We start from the raw sequence: 15,508 nt of genomic DNA on the forward strand, positions 1-15,508 counted from the left end.
TTCCCAAAATGTCCAAGAAAGTTTGTATGAAACATCTTTTTTTGTTACCAGATTTCCTTACACATTTGGTAACAAAAAAGGAATGTTTCATACAAACTTTCTTGGACATTTTGGGAAATATGGTGGAAATTGTTCAGCTTCATGTACAGCATACCAATTTTTATAGAAATCTAAGATGTGATCGAAATGTACAAATTATTTGAGAAATGCTCTAGATATGAACACAATTTTCACATAAAAAGAAAATCTTAATGCTTTACAACTTTCTATAGTTTTTTTCTAAATGTTTACCTTTTGTACATTTACTTAATTTAACAGTTCAGTTATCAGGTTTCAACGGAGTGACTTTAGTAGGTTTCCCGGTGATGTCATCAGCTTTTGGTATACTAAGCTCTAATGTATCCTTATTGATACGCAGAACATTCTTGATTGCTTTCGTCAATTTCCGGTTTGGTTTCGGTGAATTCTCAATTACGAAGATCTTCTCTGAATTCTTGTCTCCCACTGAAGGGGGAGTTTGTTTCCTTTTCAACTGCAACATCATGGACAATTTTGATTTCAATATTATTGTTCGTGATATTTTTTAACTTTTAACTGGAGTTATTACAATAAATAAATAAATATTGGGGGACATCTTACACAGATCAACCTAGCCCCAAACTAAGCAAAGCTTGTACTATGGGTGCTAGGCGACGATATACATACGTATATAGATAAATACATACTTATATACATAGAAAACATCCATGATTCCGGAACAAATATTAGTGTTCACAATACAATACAAATACATATTCTCTTTATTGCACAACCTGAAAATAAATAAACAACAATACGTAAATATTAGCCTGCCTTTTGTTTACCTCTGATAAACAAAAGGCGGCCTTATCGCTGAAGAACGATCTCTTCCAGACAACCTTCAGGTAGTGGAGAAATTAAACTCTAAATTTAACCAATTATACGGATTATACTGAATATTTATCAAATAATGGTTGAATATTTGTCGAGCGGAATCACCAACGTGTGTGTGCGTGGGTGTTGTATTAACTAAGTAAGGAAATTTTATACAAAGGTCATTTTTTAAATTAACTAATAAGGACTGTCTAGCATAGTAAACCCTAATTTCATATTTTATGACAACATCCAAATTTTTAGACTCGGGCAATTCAGGCAAGCTATTGTACTTACCATGGCACAAACACAGCACCAAGACCCAAATCTGCAGCAGGCTATGCCAGGAGTCCTATCCATAGCCCTGCGGAACCTGAGGTTAGTGAACCCGTAGATGAGAGGGTTGATAGCGCTGTTGAAGTACATAAGTAAATTACCCGCAAACCAGATAATAGAGAAGATACCGTCCACCTAAAAAAAAAACATTGAACTTTTGTCAAATTATTTTCCAGTTTATTAATGTTGAAACTTTAGTGCCACTAGAGATAAAACCTTATAATTTTAAATAAATATTCAATAAATAAAATCTTGCTGCAAAGTTTTTGAACGTCTACTGACTTTTATAGGTCACAGCATAAACATAGTACATATGATATAACGGTATTGTATGGACTGTACAGTTTGCGTGTTGGCCATAAAATTTCTCCGTCCATAAATTATCGCTAGTTTATGAAACTTACCTAGTTCATAGTTATGCTGTTATTATATTTAATTACACAAACGGGTCTACCGCGATATAATTTCATTGTTTTTACCTTTAATTCCGACGTTTCAGCTGAGTTGCACCAGCTGTGGTCACGGAAAGACTTCCGTGACCACAATAACATTAGTAACATTTTCTCGATAACATTTTCCGTGAACAGTCTTTCCGTGACCACAGCTGGTGCACCTCAGCTGAAACGTCGGAATTAAAGGTAAAAACAATGAAATTATATCGCGGTAGACCCGTTTGTGTAATTAAATATGTGTACAAAACACGAGAGTTTAAAGTGTTATATGCTGTTATTATTCCTTCAATAATAAGTAGATCAGTAAAGTGTACGGAACTCTGTATAGGTACACAAGACATTCGCAAGTAGAACGCATACGGCAATCCTCATGGCTCGGCATTTAGTTCTTACGGGAGAGTGTCCAAATATTAGTTTACAACAGAACGTCTACGTTAATTTACTGAGTTAATAGTCATGTTGTTATTGTTTATCCAGTTGATGAAAGTATACGATATTTTGTAGAAGATAGAGAGCAAAATGTTTTGCTGTTATCTTCAGCACGCGGTATCTAGAAAATTAGCAGGCTGGCCTTATCACATTTAGAAACACAGAAGGCAATAAATACTTACAGAATTTATAGTCATGCTGTTATTATTCCTCCAATAGATGAGCAGTGTGTATGGGAGCCTGCAGAAGACAGCCGCTAGTAGAACGCATGCGGTGATCCTCATAGCTCGACGTCGAGCTCTGGCCGCTGTCAGACCGCTCCCTCGTAGTCTCCTTGCACTCCATTCTAACTTCCACATTATTGTGCCGTACTAAAAGATGAAATATTAAAGAAAAGATAAGTATATCGTCAACCGAACCGGGTGTTTGTAGAACCGACCGAATTAGAAATACCGAACTGCGTTCCAAAACTGGCATTGTGGATATGGGCATGAAGGCCGCTAAGCTGAAATGGGGCTGGGCAGAGCACATCTGCCGAATGCACCTAGAACGCTGGGCCAAATTAGCCACGGACTGGATCCCACAGGATGGATCTCGGGGCAAAGGAAGACCCAAACGGAGATGGCGGGATAACCTTGATACATTCTGTGTGGAGTGGCGGGAGTATACATTGGACAGAGTCAAGTGGCAGGAAAGAGGGGAGGCCTTTGCCCAGCAGTGGGACACACTAATAGGCTAATAAAAAAATAAAAAAAGTATATATCAATATCTTCTTAATCCTTCCGGCCGATTTCGGCCATGGCGACCACTTCGACTCCTAGTTTGCTCGGCGTTCGTAGGTACATATATAAAAATTGAATATACCTAAATGAAAAATACAAAAGAATATGAACAATAACAAAAGGTCAATAACAAAATTGAAGGCAAAGAAACCTAAGCATAAACTTACTGATAAGAAACTTAATTGTAAGTGTAAGAAAAAAGTTTTAAGTATTTAATATTAATTGTTGTAGCTTTTGGTGTTCTCATTCTCGAAGTTGATAGAATGATAGAACCAAAACTAAATATATACTTGATAAGAAACACTTACAGTTAAAACCATGACTCCTAGAGGGATCCAAACCAGCATACTGAGCGTGAAGTGCCAATAGATACCAAGGAACTTGACGTCTTCAACGCAATACGTCTCCAAATGATCCAGCCATTGACGTTCCTTAAATATCAAATTTTAAAAAAATCATGAATAGGGCGCTTACTTAAGTAGGTACCGTCCGTAGGTAATGTGCTAACAAGACAACATGTGTGCCTTCATTACTCATTTTTGACAACAAAAATTGAGTTTCATATAAATCACAAATACACAGTATCATTTATTAATTTCTAAAACTGCAAAGAAGCACCCAATAGTGATTTATATTTAGTAAGACTCACAATTTATATTCCGTCATTCTGTCTGTCATTTCTGATTCCATAATTTCAATCAATTCACTGTCAATAGTAATGCCATTTCTAGTATCATTACTTTGACATAACTCAAATACTGCGAGCTATTTAAATAACTTAATTATTTACCGTCACTCCTTCATGCCAATCCCTACACTATCACTAATAAAAATGTAATTTCTTCAAAGGAATGTCATTATTTATGAAATTATGATAGTGTCGGGCCCATAACACAAAGCTAACGTACCACATATTCTCGCTTAATGATCCAGGGTAGCGACAACAAGATGGCGGCGACCCAGCTGATGATGATCAGTTTCGGAGCCGCTGACTTCGTGACCCTCGCGTCTGCTGTTAGGGCTGCTGCAGCCATTCTGTCGTAGCAGACAAGCATCACTGCACCTACTGCTGCCAGCAGCATTGTTGCTTAAACAGAAGAGTCAGTTTAGGAAATACTGTAAGTACTGATAATTACGCCGTCGGAAAAATTTCTAAAATTACCTATCACATAGAAAATTTTCAGAAACATTATTTTGTATGGGGGTTGAAATGTTCAATTTCCAGCAAGAAAGTTTCCTTTCCTTTAAATTCTCAGATCTGGTTTATGATCATCATTTCCATAGTACTGGAGTACCTAATCAGATCAATTTATTTACAAATGTAATAAAACTAATTAATACCTTGCATAAATCCCTCGAAGCGGCAGCCAAAATTCTTCAACACATAGTTCTGGTAAAAGTCCCTGACCAACATGAACCAGGGACAAAATAGCAGCGTCATCAAATCCGTCACCGCCAAATTGCCAATCAGATAATTACTCGCTGTCCATAGCCACCTGTTCTTGGCTAACGTGATCAGTATCACGGAGTTTAGGAAGATCCCGAATACGCCGATGATGAGCATTGGGGTTGTTTTTAGTGCTATTTCTTTTGGGGATTTCACGTGCCATAGTGTGTTCGGAAACGGGAATTGTGATGTGTCTATCTGTAAGTAAGTATAAAAGTGCTTAAGCTCTAAGTATAAATCGAAACATTTTCACTATATAGTATAAAACAATGTCGCTTCCCGCTGTCTGTCTGTCCCTTATGTATGCTTAGATCTTTAAAACTACGCATTGATTTTGTCAAGGTTCCGTAGCCAAATGGCAAAAAACGGAACCCTTATAGATTCGTCATGTCTGTCTGTCTGTCTGTCCGTCTGTCCGTGTATGTCACAGTCACTTTTCTCCGAAACTATAAGAACTATACTGTTGAAACTTGGTAAGTAGATGTATTCTGTGAACCGCATTAAGATTTTTACACAAAAATAGAAAAAAAAACAATAAATTTTTGGGGTTCCCTATACTTAGAACTGAAACTCAATTTTTTTTTTCATCAAACCTATACGTGTGGGGTATTTATGGATAGGTCTTCAAAAATGATATTGAGGTTTCTAATATCATTTTTTTCTAAACTGAATAGTTTGCGCGAGAGACACTTCCAAAGTGGTAAAATGTGTCCCCCCCCCCCCCTGTAACTTCTAAAATAACAGAATGATAAAACTAAAAAAAATATATGATGTACATTACCGTGTAAACTTCCACCGAAAATTGGTTTGAACGAGATCTAGTAGGTAAGTAGTTTTTTTTAATACGTCATAAATCGCCTAAATACGGAACCCTTCATGGGCGAGTCCGACTCGCACTTGGCCGCTTTTTTTTAATAGATAGAGTGATTCAAGAGAAAAGTTCATGTACAAGTTGTTAACCCGTTCGGGGCCGAGGCGGGTCGCTAGTAAAGTATAAAATGAGATACACTTGGGCACAAACCAAATTTAAACAAAATGTACTTACATCTAAAAGATAATCATAGCTCCAATTAGTTTTAACCGCTAATTCATCGTAATCCAGCATCTTTTGAGGCAAACTTATGTTATTGTCAATTCCACAGAACATTATGTACTTTCATTATTTAGTGTTAAAGAAAATAACACACTGTATAGGTACCTACTAATTCTTATTTTATTTTACTAACTAAATTCTTAATTTTACAGTCCCTTTAAAACTTTTCTTTAAAACCACAAAAAAACTGAAAAAAAAATCAAACGAATAAAATAATATTTAAGCTCGGGACACACTTATTCCACGTACGCAACGTATGCAATGCATTATGACATCTGCACCCTAAAATTTGTATACTTAGAAGCATACTTGTCATACGCAATTCAACGCATGACAAGTATATTCCTAAGCATACAACTTTCAGGGTTCAGATTGTCATAATGCATTGCATACGTTGCGTACGTGGGATAAGTGTGTCCCTGCCTTTAGACGCATAAAACCTCAAAAATGTCCTGATATAGATGGTTAAGCTTATGAAATCATACCTACCTGGAAAAAAAATACAAAAATAAACAAAACACGTTTAACGGAAATGATGCATGTTCAATAAATATAGGTAATAAGTAAATTTAATAATAAAACAAATGAAAGCACTAAACCAATGCACTATGACCAAGCTTTCTATGATACTGACTAGATAAAACCAAGCTATCATTTTGTAGCACTTCAGACTGATACAATCCAACCATTATTAATTTGCACCTATTAAAGACCTTAAACCCATGAAATAAATCCTAATTTAGCTTGATTAAATAATTTTATTTAAGTGGCGGTACTATATTATCACGTGAGCGGTAGCTGCTCCATTACGATAAAAGCTTTGTTATCTATGAATCAGTAATGCCTTTTATTGATAATGGTGAAGTGTCAAAACACACGGATAACGTCAAGGGCATAGCTAAAGGTTAGAACTTTAGTATTAGGTAGGACTTATTGCCAAATCTAAATCGGTCAGTGATAACAAAAGCATCCTGTATGAACAGAAAAAAATATTTTTGATGTAATTGACAAAAATAGGTATGTATGTAATTGTATTTTTATTTGATAACCAGTAATTTTTTTATTTTATTAGCTTTAATTTTATTGTGGTCCACAAAAAATTACGCTTCAAGGCCCAAAAAAAAAATTCGCCACCTTTAACAATTTCAGCAAACAAGCACTTTTATTAAGACGCCATCTATGAGATAATAGCAGAACTACCAAATGTACTACGTGGGAGCTTGTTGGAGGAAAATGCACGCTCTCTAAGCTTCCACCACGCTTTTCTTGTTAATTCCAGTGTAGCCCGCTAGATGGCTTGTTTAGCAAAGTACGTTTCCATTAGAAATAAAATTGTTATCAGTTATCACACATGCAGCGACATTCACGTTTTAAAACTCTGACCTCTCGTCCCTATGGTTGGTACATATTCCACATGTCCAATTTTCTGGTCCAATGTGCAATGCATCTCACTCTCTCACTAAGAAAAATGTGAGACGCAAATACACATCGGACAAAGAAATTGGACAGGTGGAATCGGAATACCACCCTATGACAGTTCAGTATTAATGGAGTAGCTGTCACGTGAAATGTTTGTAGACATTTTTTGGAAGTGTAGGACATTAATTTAACTTAACATTTAAGTAATAAAAAAAAGTAATAAAAATACGGTAAAAACATATTTCTTAAATTATTATTTCAATTAAGCCTATCCAAAAGCAGCGACTTGGACGAACTGTTATAGGACGCGTGAAGTATAGGCCTATTACACATGCATGAATTTGGTTCGCCATATTTTTCGGTCTTTGTAGTGGGTATCATAAACTATAGATGAAAACATGTGTATTTGAATACAAAGTTAAAGCAAAGTATCCTACACGTAGGTAATTTGCTCCAAACCCATCATATCGCATTTACCCAAAGTAATGCATCCGTAAGTATATTTTAATGAAGTTTTATATCGTATTGTCTTATATTTCACATGGGCCCAAATGGCGTTTTGATGTGTGACATTGAGATCAGTAGGTGGATAACGTTTGGGTAAACAATTGAGGAAATTGAGGAAGATCACTTTAATTTGAGTGCATATTGATGTGTATTTAGGTTAGGGACATGTAGTGTGTAGATAGATACTCGATAGAGATACCTAACTATAAGCCGGGTGTTGCTAAAAACTATTATGAGACTAGCGACCCGCCTCGGCTTCGCACGGGTTACAAATTATACATAAACCTTCCTCTTGAATCACTATATCTATTAAAAAGAACCGCATAAAAATCCGTTGCGTAGTTTTAAAGATCTAAGCATACATAGGGACAGACAGCGGGAAGCGACTTTGTTTTATACTATGTAGTGATTGATAATCAGAGGACGATTTTTTATCACCGCGTCAGACTCCTTTGCGTCTGCGTGCTGCCGATGATACTACTCGGTATGGAGTGAAACATGACGGTACACAGACAAGACAGTCTCACGGAAGTTTTGTTCCTAAAACTGAACCTATTTCTGTGAAATTGAGCATATGCGGCTACGATACCGCCTGGCAGCATCTTTTGCCATACATTGCCAGCCGGTGAAACCGAGCATAAATGAACTCTATACATTCTCTTATCCTATTAAGTATTAGTTTATACGAGTAGACCCAGACCCACCACACAGCGAGACAAAGGGATTTGTGTAAAATTCATTAAAGCGGAGATGAGTGTGACCATAATTGTTCACTATTTCAGCAAATTGCAGGGAATGTGAGGAAAGAATACGAACGTCAACCGTGTTCGCAATTACAGACGGCTGCCGTGGATCGCAGAAGTGTAGATACGCTTTAAAAATTAATTTATTCTTATTCTTATTCTAAAAGTCATATATTTATTCTTAATCTTATTTATTCTTATTCTAAAAGTCATTTATATGTAAGTACCTATTCATATTCTTATTCTGATTTATTATTATTCTAAAAGTCACACGAACCGAGCCGCCACCTTACAATACAATCGAAAATATGCTCACATTTTATAAATATGCTTAAATTTATATGAACATTTACTATTTTGGTACTAATTTGAGCTGACAGAAAATGTAATACAAAGAAATCAGTCATATACATACAGTCAACCACATAAAAAGGTTCAGGCGGAGTATGTCACTTTCTTAGGACGTCACATTCTGAGTTCGTCACTTTCTGACTTTGTCACTTTCTGAGATCGTCACATTCTGAGTTCGTCACTTTCTGACTTTGTCACTTTCTGAGATCGTCACATTCTGAGTACGACACTTTCTGAGGACTTCACTTTCTGAGAACGCCACTTTCTGAGGGCGTCACTTTCTGAGGACGTCACTTTCTGAGAACGCCACTTTCTGAGGACGTCACTTTCTTACATTTAACGACCATAATACTGTATGAAGAAGAAGATGGGCGAGATAGAAAATTGGAAATAAAATTTCTCGTTTTCTCCTCAGTAAATGTATGGAAAAAGTTCTTATTAATTTGTGGCTTTTTAGAACATTACCGTAAGTTGACCCCAAAGAAACTATTGATACTGGATAGGAATGGAATCGATTGGCATACAAAAATAGCATGTGAAAAATAAAAGGTTTCATTTTCATAGAAATTGTATGGGAAAAGTTTTCCTCGACCTGTGGCTTTTCTAGCCGGATTTTTTTTTTTGGTTCCGTACAAGCTTTTGATCCTCAATTGGAATGACATCGATTGGCATAAAAAAAAAATTGTCAAAAATGACCTTTTTCTCGCACCCTGTATGTTTTTTCCAAAATCTGTAAAAGCCAATCTTCATTACTTTGAAATCGAGGGAAGGTTTTCTAAAACCGTTTTCTCGTAGCAGTACGGGATCTGGTAGCTGTCCTCACTGACCCAAAAAGAAAATCCACCTTGTAGACCACCCTGTATAGTTTGAATGTTGGATTGCGTATTACTGAATCGCGATTAGAAAGGGATTGAGATAGCTGTCAATCCATATTGATTTTGACGTAAGTGTATGGAAATCTGTTATTTCTAATCCCTTTCTGATCGCGGCATGATAATACTGATCAGTATAACGCTGTCATTTTCTATTACGCGATTTCGTCCGATTTTACCCGGAAAACGAAGTTCATTCTGAGAGTTAACGGTTAACGGACTGCATGTAGTGTCAAACCAATTTGTCATTAAATAAGAACAATACAAACTATACTCATCCTTTTCTTTTGGGTGCTAGCACTAGTGTAAGACAAAGATAGTATGATTATCTCTGTTTATGTTTGAAATGAGACGGTCCTTTGACAAACTATATAACCTTTTTGTAGTTTCGCATTTTAAATAGAAAAAAAAATCAGCGATGTCAAATCGGCGACATGATAGATTTTTATTGTCAGGCTAAAAGTACAATGTAATATTAATTTAAAAATGCATCGTGTAACCTATATGTATAGGAAGAAAACAAACAAATAAATTGCATTAAATATATGCAGAACGAGAGTATGGATCACTCCATACGCAGAAGTGATTGATGGCTGAACATATATTCTGAAATTCGGCAACGCTATGAAGAAAAAATCCTTTGACGCCTATTCTCCACAGGTGACACGATAAGAAATATTATCTGAAACAAAACTGCAAGAGCTGATTTTATACGCAGATATCCAAAATTTACACTATCATCAGAAAAAAAGACGTTTGGGTTTATGGAGACATGACAGAAGACGCGGTATGCTGAAGAATATGTTGTCACGAAAGGAGCGGCAGTCCATTTAAATGTAAACATGTGGGAATGACCTTCCACTGGTGTCAGCGAGCTTGCCGTGATACCTTCACGGGCTAATCACAGCGGCGAATGATAAAATCATGGTTCCTACAGTGCGAAACATTTATGTGTATTGTATCGAAGCTGTTGCCGGCCTAACTCCAATCTGTGGCTAAATGTTTTGGTGCTTGTAGTTTTTAAGTATACTGAAATAAATACTCTGATTGAAACATAATTAGATTGTTTTATTATTATTATTTATTTCTCTATTTTCACTTTATTGCACGAAACATAGGACGTTTTGCCAAATGGAATTCTCTACCAGTCAGGCGTAAGGCAAACAGAGATTGGTATTGGTATGTATGATATAAAAGTGCCCGTATGTCGAACAGCTAATCTGGTTGCTGGCAGTATAGGTACATCTTTCGTGCAGGTATATATTATATGGTAGAAAGTGACGTCCTCAGAAAGTGGCGTTCTCAGAAAGTGACGTCCTCAGAAAGTGACGTCCTCAGAATGTGACGATCTCCGAAAGTGACAAAGTCAGAAAGTGACGAACTCAGAATGTGACGTCCTAAGAAAGTGACATACTCCGCCTGAACCAATAGAAATGGGGAACAAAGGTTATTCACAGGGTTACTTTTCACAGTAATGATTTTGACACTTTTAACGGTTAATAGTAGCTTTACGGCCGTAATACTTAACCAAAAACTTTATAAGTACTTTGTTAAACATTTCATTTTTGATACAAGCTTTTAACACAATGAGGTTGCGGTTTTTTATTGATAAATTGTGATCACAGAGTTCCTATGCCACCTCCTGTGTCCATCATCAGATCAGCTCGATGGTACCATAATATCACCCAACTTACACATGTATGTGAAGTTTCAGCCCAATCAAATAATGGGAGGTGGACATAATATATTTAGCTTACAAGATGTAACATTTTCAACCAAAATGTATCACATTCTCGGTTGGCGATAAGGTTCATTTCAAATTGAAGATATGTATATGGAAATAGCGCCTTATTGACAACCGACAATAAGTACCCTTTTGATTGAGGATGTCACAAATTACAAACAAACATTGCAAGTTAAATAAAAGTTTATACTATTAAAAAGATGCCCGCTCCAGTAATTCGCAGCTTCGCGGCCTCGTGCGGTAATTCGCGACAGACAGACAGACGTGCAATCTCACACGACCGCCGTCTCATTTGTTCAACGGTGTTAATATTCTGTGTGCTTATTAATTTTTTCCCTGTGTTACGCTGAAAGGCGGAAGGCGTATTCTGAATCTAACATCTTACAAAACATTACCTTAAGAAGAAAAAATCTGTATAGGTATATAATTTTCTGTTGAGTTACGATAATACCATAACCTCTTGTAATTCAGAGGATTTTTAGGACATACGGTGAAATTGTACAGAATAGGGAACTCTATCCATCCAACTTTATTGAGATTTGACGAACAAAAAGCAAAAAAAAATCCCAGGTGGATAAAAATCCCTTCTTATTTTATAAATTCGAAAGTACCTAACTCTGTCTCTCTGTTACGCTTAAATTAAACCGCTGAAATGATTGAATCCTCACAACGCTCCAAGATTCCACTTTTCGAACCTACGCTACGCTCGTTTTCAATTTTAAAATCATTCCCTTGCTCGGGTATCAATATTATCACATCACAGACACAACAACTTTGCCTCCTTGTAAAACTACTACTTTACTCCTTGTTCTACTTTACTTTAGTCAGACTTTAAACTTCTAAAAGGTTCCAGAATAAGCCTCCGCAACCGCAGATGTCTACTGTAATTTTGTACGAAAGAGGTTAGCCTACACGTCTTAATAATTTAATTGCACCCGATCCATTCCATTCTGCACTTTACGCTGTTACAAATAAGGATCATTAGGCAGGGACAGCTAAGGTTGTTGGTGTTTAATAGAAAACGTGAGGACGACATGTCGACGCCGAGTGTTTTAAAGTTTTGCAAGATTTTCGAGATTGAGACACGTTTGGTTAAAACGTTTAGAACCTTTTAAGTTAAGATAAGATAAGATAATCATTTATTGCATTATTATAGGTGTTACAGTTATTGTTTAGTTGCTTAGATGTTCATGACGGGGTAAACTCAGACCAAATATAAAAACCGGACAAGTGCGTGTCGGACTCGCCCACCGAGAGTTTCGTACTTTTTAGTATTTGTTGTTATACATCATCTGTGAAAATTACAACTGTCTAGCTACCACGGATCATTAGATACAGCCTGGTGACAGACAGCCGGACAGACGTACAGTGGAGTCTTAGTAATAGGGTCCCGTTTTTACCCTTTGGGTACGGAACCCTAAAAATCTACTACTGTAAATTATCACCCAAGTCCCAACTATGGCAACTATATAATAGTCCATTATGTACTACAATACCATACTATAGGCTCCTAGAATCTTATGATGTATACCTACGAGTATGACGTCCTATAACCACTTTGATTAGAAGACTAGACTCCTGCTTAAATAAAAATCAATCCTTCAAACCCATTTCCTTCATATCAACGGTCTTCAATAAAAATCTCAGACGATTCTTTAGATACTTTTAGAACCTCACAATTGATTGTTACTTCGTTCTAATTCAAACCTTGTTTAAGAGCAATAAAGTGTGTTTTAGATTGTTAATCAGTTTGATATGAGGGTTTGGAAGTTAATTCTTGTTTCCAGACTGGATAAATCGAATAATGATGAGACATACCGTATGAAGAATTAAGTATTTGATGAGGTGAAACAGTTGAACATTAAATAATCGTAGAATTTTTCATCTGTTTTAAGATGACACGAGGGTTGTGAAAAATTACTACAGGCTGTCCAGACTCCAGAGGCAGATTTCCGATTTCAGAGTTCAATAAAAGAATCATATCAATAATGTTCATGATTTACATGATTTTTTTTATCACATTTTCTAAACGTCGACATTTGCTAGCTGTAGGTATATGCACTCCTCCAACCTTTTCCGCATATTCCGAAGTTAAAACAAAACTTACACCTTGCGGTACTAACGGTTGCTTGTGGTTGCGGCTTGTTTGATGCAAAATTAATTCGATTCATTCTAAGCGAAAAACCTTTGGTTATATACGCCTCAATAGCATATGCACGCTGATCTGGTCAGCGATCAATTCTCACTAACCAATGAACAACATTCACGAGAAATAGTAAAAAGAACACATTATATTTTAGCCTAAATGAATAATAGAGGAGATTATAATAAAAACACAAATTTTCCTCATTATTTATTATTTTACACATATAACTCTTGGTCTAAGAGCTATCAAAGTGAGCTGAATAGTTAGACAACGCTGCACGATTTCAGGGGCTATCCATTTCTTAATAAGCGAAACAACTGCTTTTCTAGTTTCAATGACTTCCTTAGAATCGTCATCCTTGATGTGGAGTATATTAAAAACACCCGCTCCATTTACAAGGAACGATACGGCGGTGTCTGATAAATTACTTTGAACACCCAACAGCCGATAAGGATCCAACTCTCCATAAGTGAATACTACGTTAGTAACGTTAGGTGTTATTCCGCCAAATTTCTCATTTGTCTTCTCTATTCCTTCATCAATTCTTTTTTCATCGATACCAAACCAACTGTCACATATTTGAAGATTGAAATCTAAAGGTTGCCAGCGAACAAATGGCTGTCTCTCCAAGGATGTAGTAGGGAACTGCCCAAATTCAGAACATTGTTGATACCAATGACCATAAGTAAAGAAAATTTCTTTCCTGTTATTTACATTACAATCCCAACACCATCTTTCCTGTCGAATTATTTCTTTCGGAATTTTTTTACAAAATGATTTTATATGGCTTGGGGTCCCATAAAATGTGAGCTCATTACAAAAATGCCAATATAAAATTGTATTCCAGAAAAATTGTTTATCAATGTGCCTTTCAAATTTATTATTGTTGTCGCAAAGGTTGAATCGTTTTATTAAGATGTTAACACCTTCGGTAGTTTCGAACAACTCTTCAATTGAATGATAATAATGACCAAGGTTAGAAAGACATTCGTTGGTGCCATATTTTTCATATGCGTGATGGATTTCGTCAAAGTATTCTTTGAATTCTTTTTTAGTCAAAAGCGCAGCGTCGGAGGCCACGACCGCGTCCACAAGTTCAGGGCAAGGACCGGAACCGGTTACCTTAACCGGGGTTTTTCATAGGGTTATTTTAGAAGTGGTTATAAAAACCCCTACCATAACGGTAACCGTCTGATAAGGTAACACTTTGATTCGGTAACCGTATCAGATCGAGTTAACCCCTGTTACCGGTAACCGAAATAAAAACCCCGTCTATGCTGTTACCTCATAATAAGGTTTTGAACCAGTTCAAACGATTGTAAACTTTACGCAGACTTAAATTCAACTTATTATTGAATAACCGTGGTTGGCATGGGCGGTCTATGAAGCCTCCAGCACAAACAAGTTTTTTTGCCGGTAACTTCGCTTATTGACAATTCAAACAATATTGCACTTTGAGTCCTTAAGCTAAAATTGAAAACAAGTGAGCAATTACAGTATTATTTTTAGAGCGACAGCCGCGGCGCAGCGCGGCCATTCCTTTGTTTATCTTTATACCTGTGTGTTCCTATTGTTTTTGTCAATTCTAGTTTAGAAATTTTTAGAAAAGGCGTTGCAAGTAAACAACATCCTATCCTAGTAATATCTGCTATTATTTAGATATATTTTATGCTACTTAGATTATTATTTTTATTTTCGGGTTCACACTTGATATGTACCTACAGATTAAAGACTGATTTAAAGAAAAAATTTCACCTAACTAGTAATTTTACTGGTACCTAGTTAGGTATAATTTATCTTAAGTGATTTAAAAAAAAACACTTTGTGATAAAGATACATGCGCTAGCGGATTGTGGTAGATATTTTACCATTGTTAACAAATGACATATGTACTAGTTATTATGAGCTTATTTTATAATAAGCAATTAAAGTCTATTTTTTTATTCGGTAGACTAAAATGACATTTCATAGTATGAAATGAAATGACACATGATGTTCATACTACGAAATGTCATTTTAGTCTACCGAATAAAAAATAGACTTTAGTTTACAATGTTTTCAGATGCGGTGAGTTGTATGAGCTAAGTCGTAATTTACCTTGTACCGCTTAATGCAGCGATCAGAAAATATCTATAGCAGTTATAAACTTATTTTAATACTACAAATCTTTCATTAATACCAGGGGGCTCAGCACGGTTCCATTTTTATCGACTATCACTATGCCCGTCACTTTCGCACTTACATACTTGTTAGAACGTGACAGGCATGGTGATAAACGATAAAAATGCGACCGTGC

At 36.1% G+C, this 15,508-nt stretch overlaps 1 protein-coding gene across 1 annotated transcript; it reads right to left on the minus strand.

Moving 5' to 3' along the window:
• Positions 1-318: 318 nt before the first annotated feature.
• LOC134653911 (red-sensitive opsin) lies at positions 319-5,505 on the minus strand. The gene is made up of 7 exons (XM_063509275.1): positions 5,383-5,505; positions 4,232-4,535; positions 3,799-3,977; positions 3,199-3,321; positions 2,291-2,479; positions 1,189-1,362; positions 319-532 (listed from the first exon to the last, which is right to left on the minus strand). Exons 1-7 carry the CDS (start codon positions 5,482-5,484, stop codon positions 320-322), a joined length of 1,284 nt encoding a protein of 427 aa, XP_063365345.1. The 5' UTR covers positions 5,485-5,505; the 3' UTR covers position 319.
• Between the last annotated feature and the right edge of the window lie 10,003 nt (positions 5,506-15,508).

This window comes from Cydia amplana, chromosome 14 (genome assembly GCF_948474715.1).
Source record: "Cydia amplana chromosome 14, ilCydAmpl1.1, whole genome shotgun sequence".
NCBI lineage: Eukaryota > Metazoa > Arthropoda > Insecta > Lepidoptera > Tortricidae > Cydia > Cydia amplana.

What these genes read in the sequence shown, in the direction of transcription:
- LOC134653911 (XM_063509275.1), bottom strand. Translation starts at nt 5,484, where the DNA reads ATGTTCTGTGGAATTGACAATAACATAAGTTTGCCTCAAAAGATGCTG. An exon ending in TCATTAAGCGAGAATATGTG is followed by an intron (nt 3,322 to 3,798) that starts GTACGTTAGCTT and finishes TTGATATTTAAG; the next exon opens with GAACGTCAATGGCTGGATCA. An exon ending in TAGGAGTCATGGTTTTAACT is followed by an intron (nt 2,480 to 3,198) that starts GTAAGTGTTTCT and finishes TTCATCTTTTAG; the next exon opens with TACGGCACAATAATGTGGAA.